Source organism: Coptis chinensis, chromosome 8 (assembly GCF_015680905.1).
Source record: "Coptis chinensis isolate HL-2020 chromosome 8, ASM1568090v1, whole genome shotgun sequence".
NCBI lineage: Eukaryota > Viridiplantae > Streptophyta > Magnoliopsida > Ranunculales > Ranunculaceae > Coptis > Coptis chinensis.
Genome location: NC_141463.1, coordinates 76,880,847 through 76,896,611, shown reverse-complemented (window position 1 = coordinate 76,896,611; position 15,765 = coordinate 76,880,847). Strand labels below are relative to the sequence as shown.

Genomic DNA, 15,765 nt, shown 5'->3' with positions numbered 1-15,765 from the left:
TCGATATATATCAGTTGACTTTTTGACCAATTGTTAATAACTTAATATTGAAATTTCCAAAATATCTGAGATATATCGGTGAGATATCTGATATTTTAGAAATTTTAGACTGGTCACCAAAAAAACCGAGATATCCGATATATCTCGATTTTTAGGTACACCGATATATTAACCGATATCGAAATTTTGGGCCTTGCATGCAGTTGACTGTGTGGTGAAACCAAAACTCTACCTGCGTGAAGGAGCAAAGTCCTTGGAATTTCTATTCTTATCGACTTATCCTAAACATTAGTCGATATATTATTATATCGAAACTTATCAATGAGCGGTATTTTGAGTCTTATCCTCTCTCGCCCATTCCCCAATAAAAATATCAACTGAACTGAGGTGGGTCCACGGTGGACATCCCATTCGTGGCCAAATGAATTAATCCAAACAGTAGGGACCACACTCTAAACCCAATCTCCGCCGTACGTTAAACTTTTTAAAATTAATAATAATCAATCCTCAAATCCGAATATCCCAATTATTCCATTCGACCCTTCTCTCTCTCTCAAGATCAATTTAGAAACTATGGTTGAATCAAGAGAAGAAGATAGTCAAACAACAATTGATGACGTGGCGGTTTATTTAAATGACGAGGAAGAAGAAGAAAGGGATCTGTTGTTTGAGATGAGTGATAGAGAAGATAATGTTTTACAGTTTCTACTAGCTTTGGATTTACAAGTACTTGGTGCTTGTAGAGCTGATGAGAGGTTAACACCTTTGCTTAAAACAAATGTATCTAATTGTGCTGCAGAAGATCGACTTCTTGCTAATTTGATTCAGGTTTGTATGGTTTTTATTATATTTCTTTTACAATTTGTTTATTTATTTATTTATTATTGATGGAGTTAAATGTTTCTTTTTTCAAAATAGCATTTTGAGGCGCACGAAATTGGGATGTTAGCAAGGTGTTTGTGTATGCCTCTGGTGTCGATTCGCGTTGGAAAGATTATCAAGCAAAGGAATCTTTTCTGTCCGACTTCTGTCAGGTATTGTGTTATGTTTGTGATTTTGTGTTTGACTTTTTTTTTTTTTTTTTTTTTTTTTTTTTTTTATGTTTAGCTTAATCTTTGGATAATCAGTTGTTTTATTGTTATTTTGCTTTTATGTGTTGCATTTCTTACTTCGTTTCGACACACTATAGTCCGTATTCTTAATATTATTATTGCTATACCTTTGAGTAGTGCTACACGGACCTACTATTGCGACTCACTATTTGGATAACGTTGGTTTGCATTGCAATACACACGGACACATATCTCTATGTAAATCAATGATTAGGACTTTTGACACATCAATAGGTTCAAATAGTAGGTCAAATAAGTGGGTTGGTGTAGCATTACTGATACCTCTTAGAAGTAGGAGATATGAATGGATTGAAGAGTATGGACTTTATGCTAGTTACAAATGCATATAGTTGTTTAATAACAATTGGTTCCGAAGAACTTTATTGTTTTTTGTCTGTTTTTTTTCTTCCTTTTTATTGTTTTTGATTTACTATTCTAGGCTTTTACTTGATACAGTTACAATTATTTATTTCACATATCGAACCAGCACTGGTCATAATCATAACATATAATAATATTATAAGGAAAGAGTTTGAAATTGTGTATATAATGTATATGTAGTATTCAAATTATTGCTGTTGTTCAAATCTAATTTAAAATGATCCCTAAAATATATTTAGAAGTTCAGATTGGCTCATATTGCAATATGAGCAAGCCAGAAACAGGCCGAGCCCAAGTAGCTGCGTTAGTTTAACAATGTAGTATGATAACCAAGTCGAGCCTAGTCGTGTTTCACTATGTTCTTGTGCAGATCGTTTTTTTCACCTGTGTGCATACATGTTGCTCATTCGTTTTTGCTCCACACATTAGAGCAGTAATAAGTCCTTTGGTCTGCTCACATTTGAAAGGTTCTAAAGAAAAGTTCCTGGTGGTTGAATAGGCTCACTTATTTAGGCATCATGACATGGTCTTTTCTTCTTGACTGTGTTTCTGGTTGCTAGTATTTTGCGATGTTTGATATTCTTATATCCATCATTTATGATGTTAACTTTTTTACCCTTGCTTGTCATTTGTTAATCCTTTTCTACTGTTGTTCTTAAATGTGTGTATGACTAAATTGATAACTGGGATCTATTCGACTGCCATTTCGTTATTTAATTATGAAAAACGTGCGTTTTATGAATAATTGCATTATCTGGTGGAAGTTTGTCCATTCACATTTGGTTGGTTTGAATGTGATATGGTCAGGGGACATGTCCCCTATATGTTGATGATTACCAGGAACTGCAGGATACTAGGTTTCAGCTTATTAATGATGACACTGTTCATCCTCCCGAATAAAAATATCTTTTGATTTGTAGGTAATGGGCGTATGATCTATTGTGATCTCTGAAATAAGACGAACTGAAGGTAGTTTCATGCCCCAGGTACCCTATTTATCATGGTGTACATGGATTTTATAAGTCATAAGTCTTGGGTGATATTCCTGTTATCTTAAGTGAGTTTTGGAACCTTATCATTGGTGTTAGTTGTGAATTCCATATTATGTTAGTTTGATGCTCGAGTTAAATAGAACAAAATGTTGTTTATCTGCATTACTTTCTGCACATGTTTGTTTTCATTTCTTCGTAGAACTGGATATTGTTTGTTCTGACTCAAACACGTCTCAATGAAGATGTCCCGGTTTTGTGAAAATTGGTATTTAGTTCACAGCTGACTTTATTCTACTTGACTTTTAATCAATATAGACATGATTATATGGTGACTTGTTGACTGAGATCGTTCTATTTTTATAATTATAGTTGCAAATTTTTTTGTCCTGGTTTTCCTATAGTAAGAGGTTACTTTTATCTGTTAGGATTTAATTTTGATGGCACCGCCAATGATAGACTACTGATGTGCTCTGAGAAAACTCATTGATATCCTGTTACTGCTTTCATTTTTTCTGCATTTGTAGTTTACTGCTTCACTATGAGTAAAAATTTAGTACTAGAGAGGTTGAAATTTATGCTGGTGGAAAAGCAGAAATGGCATTAGTCAGATATACTTGGTCTTCTTTATGGTGTTGTAGACAATTTTTTATTTCTTAAGCTTTCAGAGATATGTATTATTGATATGTCAAAAGTTTGCATGACATTTATTTAATATCATTCATAAGTGCAAACAAAGCTTGAATGAAAATCACGCTAGCAATAGGTTTATTGTAAATGCTTCGAATAGTTGATGAACTAAAGAAAAGCAGATTTGTCTGGCCATGTGCTTTACAAGGATAACGGCATCTATAAGAATTAATTTGGGTTTTACTGATAGAAAATAATAAAAAAGAGGTAATGTGATTTTTCTGGGAAGAGCATTGGGACAACCAATGAGGACTTGGGTTTGAGGCGATCACAACAGATCTTAGGAAATTCGTGTTATACGAAGCAGTGACTTTAGATTGATTACAAACCTAAAATACTTGGTATAAGGCAATCATGCTGTTTAGAGATTTAGAGAGGGCTTATGCGCTGTGCTTGAATAGGGAAGTGGGGAGGACGTTAGCCCATTCAGCGATGGGGTGAGTACACGAGAGAGTTTGAGGGATATGCAGACGGAGAAGAAAGGGAACCGTACACTATGAAAACTGGGGGCTATCTACTTCTGTGAAACTTTGCATTTACACATTTGAAATTATCAGAGCAAGGGAAAGGTGGAATAGAGAATTTAAGATTGACCATGATAAAATTGTTTGAGATGTGTTGCAACTTGAAGTTTGAGCAGTATTCTGATGTTAGTGTAATATTGTTTCATGTACTTTGTTTGGTCTCCAATATGATGAAACCTTATTCAATATCTTTTGTGCCTTTCTGCAGGGGAAATTTGAACCTCGCATTGTTACCTTCTTCGAACTTGCGCATCTCATTCGTGGGGGATGATGGTTGCTCAGAAAGATTGGCTACAATAAGTAGCAATTGCAAGAACTCTGCAGTAAGCATCGAAGATATCCCAGCTGATACTTCTGGTCGTTCTTTTGTACTGAATCTCCTGAGCAATCAAGCTTACTTTTGGTGCTCAGAGAAATCAAAGCTCCTTGGAAATGACTTACTTGTTAAGGTATCTTGGCATGTTGATCTTTTGTTTTTGTTTTTGGGTCTTGTTTTTGTTATTTGAGTTGCAAGGGCCTATTTATAATCCTTGTTCTTTTTGTTCTGTTGGGCAGATGAATGATTTAGTGGAAAGGAGGCCATCTTTGGCGGAACTGACTGGAATTGCTGAGTCGCGACTTGATTGCTTTGCCGTTCATTTCCATGAATATCTTGTTGGTTCAACTGTGAGCAAGTTGCAAACAATTCATATTTCTGCGCCAATTACTTCAACGGATACTGCACCTGAGCCTTCCGAGTTGGATTCAAGTGATCAATCCTCATTGTCAAAGTTATCATTTCCCCAACTCAGTAGCAGTGATAGTTTGAAGGACTCTGTCATTGACAGCTGTTGTTTACCTTCAGTGTCCATGTTGGTAGATGCTAATATCAGCTCAACTAACAACCAGATGCCAGCTGAAGGTAGCATACCATCTTCCTCAAGTTTGGCCTTTTTGGAATCACGTGGAATAGGTGCTACTCCGTCTGCTATAACTCAGTTGTTGGAAGGACTTCCCTCATCGAAAGATCTTACTGGAGGCTCCTATCTCTTTCCTCCCTATTACTGTTCATGCCCCCCTTGCACATCAACTCCGATATTTGCAGAACTTCCAGCCAATGTGACAAATTCATTCGCTGATTGTTTTCCTCTTCCGCCATTGTCAACTTTATTATCAGCCAATGGGTCTAGGAACTCATTTGCTCCACTAAAACCCCCTAATCTGCTTGATGTAACACCCCTTGATTTCTCAACTTTCTTGTCTGATCCTGTGGTTCAACTACCTCTTTCCATCTCACTAGCCACAGTGACAAGTTCACAGCAAATTCCCACCTTCACGCCTTTAATGTTTGACCCTATCGTGCACATCCCAGCTATTGGTGTTTGCTCCTCTGGCCAAGGTTACCTGGTTGGTGCTGGCCGTGCTGTTCCAGCCACCATTCCTCTGCGTTCTCACTTGGTGAACCCTTCAATCCCAGATTCCGAGTCGATGGCCGAAAAGGGCGCGAGGGATACTCTGCAGCTGCTGCTCAGTTCGGCGCAAACTCACCCATGGTCTAGGGATCTTCCTGCTGTTTTAACCAGTGCTGTCAACTCACTGGACCATGATATGCTTGATGCAGGAAGCCAAAATAAGTGCAGTGGAAAAACAGATGTTGATGCTTTAGCCAACAGTATCAGTGCAATGGAGTTTGTTTCACTGGCTCATTGGGCTAGTACGAGGAGGCAAGATGGTGATCTCGATTCGTCTAGTAAGTCCGAAGTATCTGAAGGTTTAAAAGACTATCATTCGGCTGATGTGAACAAAGATGCTGTTGGATGAAAGAAAATCTGTCTAAGAAGTTTGCTGTACAGTAGAAGTATCATTTTTGTGTGTAGTCTCTTGCGCCAAAATGGCATATAGTAAGGAGAAACTGTAGATGTTTTGTCAGTTTTGACATATTAAGTCAATATGGAAATCATATTCAAAACTCGTATATTTTGTATATTTAGATGTTACATGTGTTAGTTTAGACTGTAACTCTATTTGTATGGGATCTTGTTCTTCTAATTTTGAGTTTGATTTGATTGAACTTTTTTTCTTTTTTAATCCTTCGTATGGTTTCAGAATGAGCCATATCGCAATTGTATTAAATTGCTGTTTCGATTAGTTTCATGGGTCAGAACTCCGAAGTAGTGTTAATGCTCATCACTATTTAGCAGGCAAGCAAGCAAGGAACTGCTATCTCGTATTGTTTACACACAAATTTCCTGTCTCTATTTGTTACTGCACTTTTTCTTTCTCTTCGTAAACAAGAGAATTTATTTTTTAAGATTCTAATGGGCTCGTGGAGGCCCATAAACTAACCCAATCGGATTTGGGCCGCTCTCTTTCTATATAAGTTTCCCCAAACGTCAGAAAGAGTGCAAATAAATCCCTCATTGTGTCTCTTCATTCTCATCAACCAATGGCGTCTCGAAACAACAAGGAAGGAGTACTAGCGAAAATTAGCAACACAGTATCAGAGTCACCAATCGTGCAACGTGGCAAACAAACAGCATCAGATGCAGGAACCGTAGGATGGAAACTATTGAGGAGCACTGGAAAAGCAGCTTGGTTAACAGGAACGACTTTGGTGGTATTAGTGGTCCCACTTGTTATTGCAATGGATCGCGAACAACAATTTGCTGAAGTTGAGCAACAGAGTGCTCACTTACTTGGTGGCGCCAAGTAAATTTGTTTTGTCTTTTTACTTTGTTGGTGAGTTTTTTTAAAACTATTTTATGCGAATGCAATAATTTTCATGTCTTTAGTACGATAATATTTTTGGTTTCAGTAGCTACTTTTAGTGTGGATGATATTCTAGCTTGCATTTGTTTTTTCACTGGCCTTTTGCATCTTTAGTTAATTAAGGCTGTGGACTTGAGATTTGTAGAGAGTACTACTTAAATTTGTTATAAAAGAACATCAGAAAAATGTCAGATGTAGAGAATGCTAATTGGCTGTTACGTTGTGGTTTGTTGTAATGATAGTAGGATTGACATATGCTTAGAATGTGCCTAGGATCAATGTTATAAATAAGTTTTCTTGTTTGTTGTTTGCTGTGAATTTTTAATTTTATTGCAACCTTTAACCACCATAAGATCTGAACTGTGAAATCCCCGTGCATAGAGAAACTGTGTTTGCTATCACGTTCTTTTTAGATGTGTAGAGGTGGATAGCATACATATATGGGGCCATGAGGCTTTTGTTTCTTGGTTTTTGGGTGTGCTTTTTTGGTACGTGTTTGTGACACCTAAACTTGGTAAGTGTTTTCAGTCCTTTTTTTTGGGCGGGGGGGGGGGGGTATGATTTTTAAGGTGTAATTTTTTTCCCTTTCCCTATTAAATTAGTTCTTCTGATTGAATACACAACAGACTCTGGGATTTATGCACCATTCCTTTTCACCTGAAATTTTACTATTTCGTCTTTTCCTTTTTAAAACCTCAGTTTTCTTTTCGAGGTGGTTTGGAAGTTGATACCAAAATTTATTAAACGTTTTTTCATATCATGTGCTTCCCCATTTTTCAGTCTTAGCTTCCTCCTTGCCCCAAATAGTTCAGTGCCATCATTTGCTGTTGTAGAATGTAGGTGCGTTGGTTTTTCCATATTTGCTGTTGTAGAATGTAGGTGCGTTAGTTTTTCCATATTTGCTCTGTGCAGTTATGATTTTGTTGCAACTTAGAAATGGAGTGCAATATATTCCACTTGCGTTCTGTTTGATATTTTTGGTTTCTACTCTGACGTTTTGTTTGGGTTTCTGATATGGAATAGTTTTTCGTATGATTCTGTATGTGTGACTGTGAGAATCATTTACTTGCATGGGTTGGTTCTGCAGTTGTTTACTTTAGATTTATAGTAGTGCTGGTAGCTATAAACTTGGTAAATGTTAGAAGAAAACAAAATACGGTTTGGGTCTATGATGCACGAATATGGGTACGGATACTGATATGGCGACACTGGTACGGGGTACGATACGGCTTTTTTGAAATATTAGGATACGGGTACGGCCTATGGGTACGGCTAATTAACATGAATATTTTAAAATATATGCGTATTCTAAAAATTATGTTAGTAGTTCTTTGAGTAAAGTTAGTTAGGAACATGTGAAAAACTATTATAGCACATGTCAAAGTCAATGCAACTTGAAGCCTCAAAAACAATTTACATTTCAACGGAGTAGAACTATCGGATCAGGTCTATTTCTGGGATTCCAGTACCCTAGAAGTATCCATACCCGTATCGGTATTGTACCCGACCGATACAGCTACAATGACATTTTAGGAGTATCCGTGTATCATAGGTTTGGGTTTGGTAAAATGTCTATAGGGGGTAATACGCAGAGCGTACAAGGTTGGTATAGTTAGATGCTTTCACTGCCACTACCATTGGAAAGGGTGTTATTTGAATAAAACCTGACAAACTAAATGTTGTTTTATGATTAGTATATGTATGTAATCTGAGTATGTGCTTCACCCTGTAGGCTAACCTAGCTAAGATCTGTTATATGTTCAACACTTCAACTTGATATTCAGTTCACTTGGTGAGTTTTGTCCAGTCCAATTGATATAGGGAGTCGGACAATTTGCCTAGTGGTGATGCAGTCTGTCATATTGTGTGGGAAAGGCATAGACGCACAGTAGTGTAGGAGAAGGGCATAAAGTGGTATGATGGTATCTGAGGTGGTTCCATAACGTCTGTGCATTCCCTCTGTTAATCTAATATAGAGAATCCCTTGCTCCTCTCCACGGTATGATTTGTAAAGATTAGTTCAATTAGCATTCATCGTGTTGTGCCAATGAATTTGACTGTTTTTTGTAAATGTGATTATACGCACTTGCACCTGTTATCCTCTGTTTTTTATTTTTATCAAAATGAAGTAACAATCAGGCAAAGTAAGAGCGCAGGGGAGAAAAACAATTAAAACAGAGGTTCATTAAAATAATAGCACATAAGAAACTACAACACCCCAGTGTATGAGTGTATGATGCTGCTTCAGTTAATTATCAAGCTTGTGCTTTAGGGATGGTTTTTAACTGTACATAGTGGGTGTGCCTTCTCCTTCAAATCTGTACTGTGTGAATTGTGAAGTGTGTGCTTTCCATTTTTCTGGATACGCCTGGGGTATATGTTTGGGTATGATTTTTGAACTGTAGATTTCTTTTCCATCTCCCAATTTAATCATTTTGTCTTATGGAACAATCTTCCACTCTTCATGACTGAATTGCCTCTACCAACTCTGAATATGAAAAAAAAAAGTCGTATTTGCTTTATTGCCTATGTGGCTATGTGACTGCGACAGCAGAACATTAGATGTGCCGTGTGCATGTCAGTATATCTATTCTACAATCTGAAGGCCTCAATGTAAAATTAGTATATTGCATCTGTTCTGAGAATCTACTAACGCTACCATTTTTTCGCTTTTCTACCAAGATCATAGCTTACCATTCATTTGTGTATAGTTCTTTACTGCCTTAATGGCTTCTCCATTTTTGTACTCAGATCCAAGAATCTACTCCAATATAGACGATGATGGTTAATATATTGAAGCCATTCTTGTACTCAGATCCAAGAATCTACTCCAATATAGACGATGATGGTTAATATATTCGAAGTGATAATGACTATGTCTGATTTATGACATTATTCAAAAAGTAATACATGTTAAAATATACAAGAAAAAGAAGAATGAAAAAAAAAACTGAAACCAAGTAGTGCTTAGAGCCCAATTTCTTGCAAAACTATAACCAAACAAAAAAAAGAGGCCTAACAAGTTAAAGGTTTAGTCGATTTGGAGGTCGAATACTCCTTTTTGATCGTCTCTGAGACATCTTTACATCAGAAAGAGCCTTTGCGCAAGACTTCTTTTGCTCCTGTAACAAGATCGTAGTACTTTCATTGGTTCGAACAGCTTTCTCTTCAGAACCCACAGTATGTGTGCTGTTGAGATTGTTCGTAAACAATTCTGCTTCAGCAAAACCTCTATTAGTTGTCTTCGAAACAGACGCAGACTCATTAGTAGATTGAAGCATGATATGCTTTTCTGAATGTTCACTTGAGATTGTAGAACTTTGGGACGCTGCGAGACCAACAATAGGTAAAAGCTCTTCCTTAACTGATTCAGTCATGTCTCTTTCTTGGGCAATAACCAATCCCTCTGCATCCTCCTTTTCGTGAACTTGAACATTTGTTTCAACTGCACTTCCATTAACTGCATTCGTTTCCGCCACTCTGTCTACATCACACCACTCTGAATCTATTGGTTCACTATCTCTTTCTTCCAATTCTAAAGCACATTGTCCTTTAGTAGTCTCCAACGCCGTGCTCATCTCTTTTTTGCAAGCATCAAGAACCACCCCATCTTTACGTACAGCACTAAACTCATCCATATACATCTCACTCAAGCTAACGAGGCTCTCCACATGCTTTTCCATGGAGAAAGCTTCTAATGATAAGCCAAGACATCGTATTGTTTTTGTTCTACGGCTTTTTCGATTATAAGAATACATGCTGCAATACAGATCTTGAATCAATATATCACCGCTCCGACTGACAATGGGAAATACCGTCATATATCTGGTGTCTTTTGCCAGAACAACTCTCTCCTTTTCCCAAACACGATTGTTATGGTCTTTTAAGATCCAAACATCAAAGCACCTGTTATCTACAGCATCACTGGCAACGATGCCCAGACAACCTTCGATTTCCCCTACAGCAAAATCTGAGTAAATGGACTTGAAAGTACTTTTTGGATACGGAATTACTCCAAAGTCTTCTGTACTTAGATCAAATGTGACAAGCATATCATCGTCATCCCAATGTAATGTTCCATTAATGCAAATGGATGGTCCATATATTTGTTTGGCAGGTCTGCTGGTTACCGTTCTCCATGACCTGTTGCCCAAAGTAAGAACTTCGTTTCTAAATAGACTTATACAAATCACTTTATATTTGTTTGCAGAAGGATCAAAACCGAATCCAAGCGCTTCCCAGTATCCACTATTCTTCGGTAGGAGTACACTTTCTCTTGTGCTTGGATTACACACATGTAGATCTGCATACCAGTTGCAATAACAGATCAAACCATTGCAGCATTCTGTACGGAAAACATCTAATGGTATGTTCGTCGTATGTATGTAGTTCCATGAACCTTTGTTGATTGAATATAAACATAAGTGATATTTACTGCATTCATGCCCACCCAAGATGACTAGGTGAGCATTGTTCTTTGATCGATGCAACTGTTCCTTGACGAAGATGGGATCTTTAACTAATAAACGCCATTGCTTGCAAACAGATTTCAATCTCAAGAGAAACTTCACATCTACTCTACTAAGTATGTTGAGCTGTAGATCATACGGAAGTTGATCTACATGATATCTTCTCTTCTTACTGTCTTTCATTTTACTCTAAAAAATTTACTAGGTCTTGTCGAACAAAAGCCACTGTGATCTCTTTAATATTTGGCGAATTCCAATGGGTAAACAAACAGGTTCCGTACTCCCATGTTTTTGCATGGAACGGGCCCAACTTTCCGGCTTTTATAACGTTTTAGGAATTGACTTTTTCTAATTGGCAAAGAGCAAAAGCAGGATCCAAGATTCCAAACTGTATGCAACTTGTAGAATGTAACTGCATTCACTAAGCAGAACCACTGTGCTCTACTAGTATGTACCGGTTTTAAAAGCTGATTTAATGGGGCACTCATTAAATTGCATGGGGCAACCCCCCAAAAAATATAATATTACAAGTTTGCCATGAAAGCCCAAGTCCAACAACAAATCCAACCGTCACGCTAGGGGTGTAATATGGGGCAGAGCTGGGTCAACTGCAGGTTAAATAGTGATGGGTCGGAGTGGGGCGGGTCTATGGGATACAAATCCAGTGGTCCCCGACGGGGCGGGGCGGGTTGAAGTATCATATCTTAAGATTCATCACCCTACTTGTTAGTGGTCATTTTCGGGCGGATTTTGGGAAGTCATCGGGGCCGGTGAAAATTATCATTTTAACCCAATTTCACCCAAAAAAACTTTTTAATTCTGCAAGTAATATATTTTCAATTCACAACATAGAGAAAAAAATGGAATCAATATATCAATAAAAAAAAAACTTGAACTTGAACCCAAAACCATATCTGTAAATTTGAAACTTCTTTATCGTGATTTACCATTTGTAAATTGATTATTTTTCATAGCATGATAAAATGAAGATGGGAGCGAGGATCTATGGTACAAAACAATAAAATATAAACTAAAAGAATTCGAAATTAATACAAGAATGAATGATTCGTCTTCTCTAAAATTCAAAAGTTGAATTTAAACTTTTGATATTTACCTAATATTCAAACTTAAATATTTGAAATTGATGTTGAACTCATAATTAAGTTTGTGTTCATATCTCCCAAATTCTACAAAAGTTAAAAGAAAATATAAACAAAATACAAAAATATTAGAGTTAGAGTCTTGAAATTGTGCGGGTCAACGGGGTTGGGTTAATGGCTTTTGACACGGTGTGGGTCGGGCGGCTTGACGGGTCGGTTTTGAGCATAGAATCTACACCTATAGCCCGACCGCGTAAAAATGGTGGCGGGGCGGGGCAAGTTTGTTTTCGGGTCAGTGCGGGTTTGGATTGCGGGTGAAGACCGGGTATCCTACGGGATGATGGGTCAACGGTTTTTTTTTACACTCCTACGTCATGCCCATATTGAAACTCCCGGGTCATTTGAATATATACTCAAACGGTTTCACCATATCGTTTGAGTGTACACTAAAACGGTCTTGCCATGTCGTTTGAGTGTACTCTCAAACGGTCTTGTCATGTCGTTTCAGTGTACACTCAAGCGATCTTCGCGTGTAATTTGAGACAAAATTCTTGGGTTTTTAGCTAGACGATATGATGAGGTCGTTTGGGCAGTCTCCAGGACGACATGACTGGCCGTTTGGGGACTCTCTTAGGCGACATAGCCAGGTCGTTTGGACTAAATTTTTTTAGTTTTTTGATGGCTGATGTAAGTCTCATGTTCATATCATAAGCTTGTTGCACCAACGATTCTTTCTCCCTAAGGTGGTCAATGTCAACCTCTCTATATTCAGAAAGAGTAAACTTAATAGGATTTGATTGGTCGTTGAGTGCATTCATGAAGTTACACTGCTGGGACGACATGAGTGCATTCCATGTACTCGTGTACTCTGGATTGAATGTATAATCCATATTCTTCTCCATCTCAATCATCTCCTTACTCTATCAACAGAGCTTTGTTTCATCTCATTTATCTTCTTGATAATATCAGGTAAGCATCTGCCAATGCTCGTAGCTTGAATCTCAACCAATTTATGAGCTAAAATAGGAATACCCACTATAGATTTATCAATTTTAGACAAGAGCTGGTGAGATTCAAACAACCTCGCCTCCTCCATTCTTGCTTCATCATAGCTCTCAATACCAACACGATTCCTCACACAGACATACCCAAGACGATTCGCCATAGCTCTCAACACCAACACGATTCGAGAGAGAAAACCCGAGACAAAAATGGCAATGGCTGTTTTTTCCAATTTGTTTGTTAGGTTGAGCCGGAGAGAGATGATAAGGGCTGAGTAGGTTTTCCGGTTTTTTTTAGGGGGAAGGGGGTTGGTGTATTGGACCTAAAGTGATTGGACTTCATTGTTGGGCTTGGGCCAGAGGCTTCCCAATCGAATTCCAGTGGTGCCCAGGACCCTTTTAAAATTGCAGAATTGAACACAAACCCCGACCACCCTTTCTCTCAAATTCCAGGCCATTAAAATGGCCCAAGTGAAAAGGGCGACACACGGAAGCTGAACTGGGCTGGGCTAGCCTGGGTATCTCCACGCATGTTGTCTTCTAAGGTAATGGTCCACGTATAGCTGACGGAATGAGGGATGACCATTGTCTTTATGTGTTAGGCCAACTGTTAATTTTCTTTGCCAACTTTGCTAGGTAGTGGTTGTGAGTTGCTATCTTAAATCAATACAAATTTGGGCGATTGACACATGATAGAAAGTCAAGTTAGAAGTATATAGCTTCTCACTCTTTGTTGCAATTGAAGCCAAAAAGATAGTTAGGGACGCCACCAATCAAGCTACTTACATTCCCACCCAACTCCACAAATTAAATTCAAGACCACACTCACTAAACCTTCAAAAACCATGTCTATAGGTGAATTTAGCTTTCCAACCATCATTGATAATCCTTCACCTCGGTTTGAGCTTTCACCGTCATCTTTATGGCGTATTCCTTCAGAAGTTTCCTTGGCTAGCTGTCTTGTAGATGATGCAAATGGAGGACAGGATTATATCGATCATAATACATGTTTATCCTCCATAGGATGTGGTGCCAAGAAAACAAACACAGAGGAGGAGAAAATGGACATGTTGTGGGAAAACTTCAACGATGAATTACATCGCAATTCTTCGTTCAGGAGCAAGAAACAAGTGGAGAGTTCATTGGAGCACGACGAGGTGTCCAAAAGCATTACCACGTTGCATTCTACTAAGAAACCGAACTTGTTGCTTATATTGAAGGTCTTGAGGAAGTTTTTCTTAGTGCAAAACTCTTAATGTGCACAATGAATTACCTGTAATTAATATACAAGATTCTCTTAATATACAATTATGATTTGGGAGTTTTTTTGTGCGTATTGTATAATGTGGCACTGTATATATGCTCTTAATTATTCTGAAAAGTCTTCATGTGCATATATGAATCCTTGCACTCGACAATTCACAATTGGAATATGGACTGATCCCTCTTCCACAATAACTTGAAGATCAATCTATTGGCCGGGATGAACTATGAGGAAAGGTTTGTGTATATATACTTGAATACTTGATAGAAAGTTGTCGTATCACTTTACAATTAAATCCATTAATGTATATTTGTGAGTTGTGACTGAACCAAAGTTCAACTATATTCCATCCCCGCTTGGCTGAAAATTTGTTTGAGACTAAATCATTAAACAATTGCACCCTATTTATGCAAGTACAACTGGCCCTATTTGCCTTATTTAAGGGCTACTTTGAACTTGTTAAATTTTCAATTAAAATGATCTATCTGAATACATAATTGACAAATTTTCCAACAAATGAGCTAGTTCTGCCAAGTACCAAAACTCTGTTCCGAAACAATGCCTAATAATGGTGCTCTTAGTCCATGAATTCTTGCGTTAAAAATTGAAGCTCTCCCAAGATATCGTAATAAGATTCAGAAAATTGTAGATTACTAACAAGAAAATTAGCATAAAAGGCATTTGTCATGAACAATTTGTCTCACACTAAAAACTTTAATTTAGGTTCGATAACTATATATCTCTGGCATTAAGATAATCATCCAACACTCTGATGATTCAAACATAGCCCTTGATTTAGATCAATTTTCACTGTTTGCAGGCAAGTGGTCACTGAGTGCGCAACACACACGAATACACTGTCATAATGGACAGTTGTTATAAGCATATGGCAAAATTCTGTTATTTATGGACAGAGGGGTGAACAGTAAGTTTCGTACCATTGCCTTTAGCTATTTCAATATGCGCATTGCGCAACCATGTTTTTAGTTCAGGGCAAGTAGAAAATTTTAATTGGTAATATCTTGTTATGGGCAGTACCTTTGTTCATCTCTGAGATAGCTCCACCTCGCCGACAATAAAGATTCAACATTTTGTTTCAACTCATGGTAGCCATCAGAATCATAGTGGCTGGTGTAGTGATTATGTGGGATGTGAACCCATGGGCCATGGCCCCATGGGGGTGGAGAGTGGGTTTAGGGGAGCAGGTGTTCCAGGCATAATGGTCATCTAGGCTCTCTGTTCATTGTAGAGACACCGTGGAAAGTTAGAGAAAGGGAACTAGGGAAGGACTAGCCAAATTTAACATATTAAAGCCAAATTTGAAGAGGTCTTGCATGGTCATGAAATGACTAGCCAAGTAAAACACCCTTATAAGTTCTTCGGGCATAGGCATAGCCGCATAGCCTGCCCTTTCTAATAAAGAATTCCCTTTGTAATGAAGAGATGTAATCTGCCGTTTGGAGGTGTACAGATACTTCTAGCCTTAA

General features: G+C 37.8%; 2 protein-coding genes across 2 annotated transcripts; one reads left to right on the top strand and one right to left on the bottom strand.

The window, feature by feature from the left end:
• The first annotated feature begins 404 nt into the window (after positions 1–404).
• Positions 405–5,746, top strand: LOC147483152 (flocculation protein). Its single transcript, XM_086576470.1, has 4 exons — positions 405–828; positions 919–1,034; positions 3,905–4,145; positions 4,252–5,746. Exons 1-4 carry the CDS (start codon positions 574–576, stop codon positions 5,494–5,496), a joined length of 1,857 nt encoding a protein of 618 aa, XP_086432596.1. The 5' UTR covers positions 405–573; the 3' UTR covers positions 5,497–5,746.
• A 3,562-nt stretch (positions 5,747–9,308) lies between these two features.
• LOC147483151 (F-box protein At5g18160-like) lies at positions 9,309–11,224 on the bottom strand. Its single transcript, XM_086576471.1, has one exon. The coding sequence runs from the start codon at positions 11,094–11,096 to the stop codon at positions 9,468–9,470; it is 1,629 nt and encodes a 542-aa protein (XP_086432597.1). The 5' UTR covers positions 11,097–11,224; the 3' UTR covers positions 9,309–9,467.
• Positions 11,225–15,765: the final 4,541 nt, after the last annotated feature.